The 4299-nt window shown below is 43.6% G+C and overlaps 1 protein-coding gene across 1 annotated transcript in view; it reads right to left on the reverse strand.

Annotated features, from left to right (window-relative positions):
• Positions 1–2515: 2515 nt before the first annotated feature.
• kifap3a (kinesin-associated protein 3a) overlaps positions 2516–4299 on the reverse strand; it is a 111478-nt gene continuing 109694 nt past the window's right edge. Inside the window, exon 18 of the mRNA XM_084308345.1 lies at positions 2516–2645. Coding sequence (XP_084164471.1) covers positions 2641–2645 — 5 coding nt within the window. The 3' untranslated portion in view covers positions 2516–2640. The remainder of the gene's footprint in view (positions 2646–4299) is intronic.

Raw genomic sequence — 4299 nt, forward strand, 5'->3', positions numbered from 1 at the left:
GGGATGCTTGGTGGTCAACCGTAAACATTCTGTAAAGTCTTCAGGCGGAATGTAGTTTGTGGTGAAAACATTGGAACCCCTGGATAAATGTTAAGACATACGAAATTTTAAAACAAATAAATGAGGTTAATTTAACCATACAGTACGTATTCTTACATATATACACGGTCAACACTGAGACAATACATATGAACAAATACTTCTAATATTATGAGCTCAAAGTGAGAAGAGGGAGAGAGAGAAAGAAAAAGGTGTGAAGAGAAAGAATTCGGTGCTCAAAAAGACAACTTGAGGAGGCGAAGCAACAAATTGAAAAGTGTTTGACATCAGGGACGTAGCTGCAGCTCTCTCAAGGCCAGACGAAAATGTTGGTCAGTCATGCACATCCCTAGTAACTGTAAATGGTAGATGGTGGAGCGGCTGGGTAGTGCAGTGGACCAAGCACTCGCCTACCACTGCAGATACTCTGGAATCTAATCCAGCGGTCAGCGGTCCCTACTAACACAATTGGCCGTGTTAGCGGGTGGGAAGCCGGTGGGGTATGTGTCCTGGTCGTTTGTAAACTGTGACTCCTATACTGCCTGTTCAGCAGGGAGGGGATCTGGGGGAAATAGCGTGAACCTCCGCACGCGTTACGTTCCCCCAGTGAAACTCCTCGCTGGTCAGGTGAAAAGAAGCGGCTGGCTGACTCCACATGTATCGGAGGAGGCATGTGGTAGTTCTACAATCTACACATCCTCCCCAGGCCGACAGTGGGGCAATGCACGCAACGACCAGGAAGGGAATTGGCATAACGATTAAATTGCGATGGGTGAAAAATACAGAAAGCCCAAAAATAAATAGAATACAAATAAATAAATAGGTAAATGGTGGATCTATATATCGCTTACACCGACGGCAGAGGCGACCATGCAAGGTGCCAATTAGGGGTTAAGTGTCTTGCTCAAGGACACGCTGCCCGGGAGGAGTGGGAATCGAACCGGGAACCTTCCAATTAGTGTAGTGTGGTAGTGAAAGGGTTAATAATCAAGTAATAATCCGTTTGGCCTCGAGAGAGTGCGGCGCCTCTTCCCATTGGATACAAAACAGAACGTGTGTCACATGTGTTTTTGGTGCAGTTTGATTGGACCTCCTCCCTTCACACTGAAACACCACAGAAGGACTCTGCGTCCGAGACTCCTGCTTTTAACCCAGCTGCGCTCACATTCAATAACAGCAGCGAGGAAGCTGTCCGTAGAGGACATTACAGCGTGCAGAGAGACAACTAGCGGAGGTGAACAATACAGGTAGTAGAGTAAGTAGTGTTTACTCTGTTCCTTCACAATAGAGACACAGTAGAAACAGTGTCGGGGACAAAGGCTGAGCAGTGTGTTTGTCTGACTCTACCGTCTATAACCAAACCTGTGAAGCTGTGAAGAACGGGGACACTTGCAAAAAGTGGTTCTCATCTCATTATGTGTGTGTGTTTACGTTTACGTGTTTGTTTCTGTGTGTGTTTATGTATGTGCTTATGCGTGTGTATGTGTTCATGTATGTATGTATGTATGTATGTATGTATGTATGTATGTATGTATGTATGTATGTATGTATGTATGTATGTATGTATGTATGTGTGTGTATTTCTGTGTGTTTCTGTGTGCGTGTGTGTTTCTGTGTGCGTGTGTTTCTGTGTGTGTGTATGTGTGTGTGTGTATGTTTGTATATGTGCTTATGCGTGTGTATGTGTTTATGTGTGTGTGTATGTATGTATGTGTGTGTATGTTTGTATATATGTGTGTGTTTTATATGTGTGTGTTTATACGTGTGTGTGTTTGTGTGTATGTGTGTGTTTATATATATGTGTGTGTGTGTGTTTATGTGTGTGTGTATGTGTTTATATATATGTGTGTGTTTATATGTGTGTGTTTATATACAGTATGTGTGTGTTTATATATGTTTGTGTATTTATATATGTGTGTGTGTTTATATATATGTGTGTGTCTTTATGTTATGTGTGTGTGTGTTTATGTGTGTGTGTGTGTGTTTGTGTGTGTGTGTGTGTGTGTGTGTGTGTGTATGTTTGTATATATGCGTGTGTATGTATGTGCTTATGCGTGTGTATGTGTTTATGTGTGTGTGTATGTATGTATGCATGTATGTATGTATGTATGTATGTATGTATTTCTGTGTGTGTGTGTGTGTGTGTATGTTTGTATATATGTGTGTGTGTGTTTTATGTGTGTGTGTGTGTTTATGTGTGTATGTGTGTGTATGTGTGTGTTTATATATATGTGTGTGTGTATTTATGTGTGTGTTTATGTGTGTGTATGTGTTTATATATATGTGTGTGTTTATATATGTGTGTGTTTATATACAGTATGTGTGTGTTTATATATGTGTGTGTGTTTATATATATATATGTGTGTGTGTGTGTGTGTTTATATATATGTGTGTGTGTCTTTATGTTATGTGTGTGTGTTATGTGTGTGTGTGTGTGTGTGTTTATGTGTGTGTGTGTGTGTGTGTGTGTGTGCGTGTGTGTTCCCAGACGTCAGTGGGAGGCGGTCCCCTGGTACAGGAAGTGTTCATCAGGTCTGAAGCCGCACGCCGTGACGGGACGTCCTGCAGCGTTAGACCCCGTCTGGACAAACTGCTGCTCTGCTACACTGGGGAGGGGAGAGAGACACAGGTACACATGAGTGGAGAGAGGGGGGGGGGGGGGGGGGCAAACATACACATTAGTAGAGAGAGAGAGCAGGAGAGAGGGAGAAAGGGGGGTGAGGGGGAAGTTAGAAGGGGGGGTGAGGTAGAAGGGAGGGAGAGAGAGAAAAGGGGAGCGAGAGAGAGAGGGCATTTTATGATTTTATTGAATGTTTGTTTTATCTTAGGGTTATTTTTTATTTCCTATCCAGGTGTATGAGAGAGAGTGGGTGATCATGTTGTTTAAAAAGGTCTACTGTAGGGCGGTCAGGTGGCGTAGCGGAGATTGCGTTCGTCACCAACGCCGGAGACGCTGGATTCGCCTGTTCGAATCCAGCTCCTGGCGTGTCACCAGCTTGGCTGGCCGTTCACACTAATACAATTGGCAGTATTAGAGGGTGGGAAAGCTGGCGGGGTGGGTCCGGGTCATTGTAAACAGCGACTCCTACAGTTCGGTCGGGGCGCCTGCTCAGCGCGGATAGGATCTAAGGGCGGTAGTGTGATCCTTCCACACGTTACACCCTCTCAGTGAGAGTCCGCTCTGCCAGGTGAAAAGAAGCGGTTGATTTGGTGTGTCGGAGGAAGCATGTGATAGCCTCCACTCTCCCAGACCGACTGTGGGGGGTAAGTGCGCAGCGACCAGGAAGGGGATTGGGAATTGGCATAACGACTAACATTGGGATGGGAGAAAATCGGAGGAAAAAGGAGGGGGAAAAAGATTAAAAAATAAATAAAAAAAAAGGTCTACTGTATATATATATATATATATATATATATTATATATATTAAGGCTGTCAAAGTTAACGCGGTATTAACGCGTTATCGCCCGATTCTATTAACGCCACTATTTTTTTAACTCACGATTAACTTTTAACACTTTCTCCGCCAATAACGCCATACAACGGGTTTCAAGTTCATGCGAATTCGGCCAGATCACGGCGTACGACGTTATTCTGATCATATTTCATATTTTCGCCATGGTATTCATATTTCACTCACAGAGCCTTGGCTGATGCTGTGGAACTCAGCACAACTCTGCAACGCTTCAATACTGCCACCTGGTGGATGATCGGCGAGTTGCCAAACCGGATATGCCCGTTGGAGCTTGGTGCGTCTCCCAAATCCGTCCGGCCACTCGTATATCGTCGCGGGACTCAAGACACACACCGTGGATATGGATCGTTGCCATAACTCAATAATCCACATGATTTGGGCGTGTATTAGTATTATACAAACCGGAAATGGATCGCCTCGATCCCCATCACATAACTGGGATCTGTTTGCTCCAGTATCATCGCCCAACGGTAAGAGTAGGCTGCCGTGAGTTTCAGCGTTTTTGTTTATTATTATCGATGCAAACTGCTCTGATCTATATATCACCCATACTACATAAATCATTTAACGACGATCACGGAATTATAAACGATTTTTGTATGAATGTGTGAATGAAAACGATAGATAATCGATGTTGAATGGGCCATAGTAATGTCAATTTAGCAATACAATTTAAAAAGTTATAGCCCTGCAAAGAAGGTGAACATCTCCATAGGCTTAGACTGGTGGCAGAGATCAAACATTGATGGATAGAAGCGTGGCAGAGAAAGTGTTAAGAATATATAT

This window comes from Notolepis coatsorum (genome assembly GCF_963971535.1).
Source record: "Notolepis coatsorum genome assembly, chromosome: 2".
Taxonomy (NCBI): Eukaryota; Metazoa; Chordata; class Actinopteri; order Aulopiformes; family Paralepididae; genus Notolepis; species Notolepis coatsorum.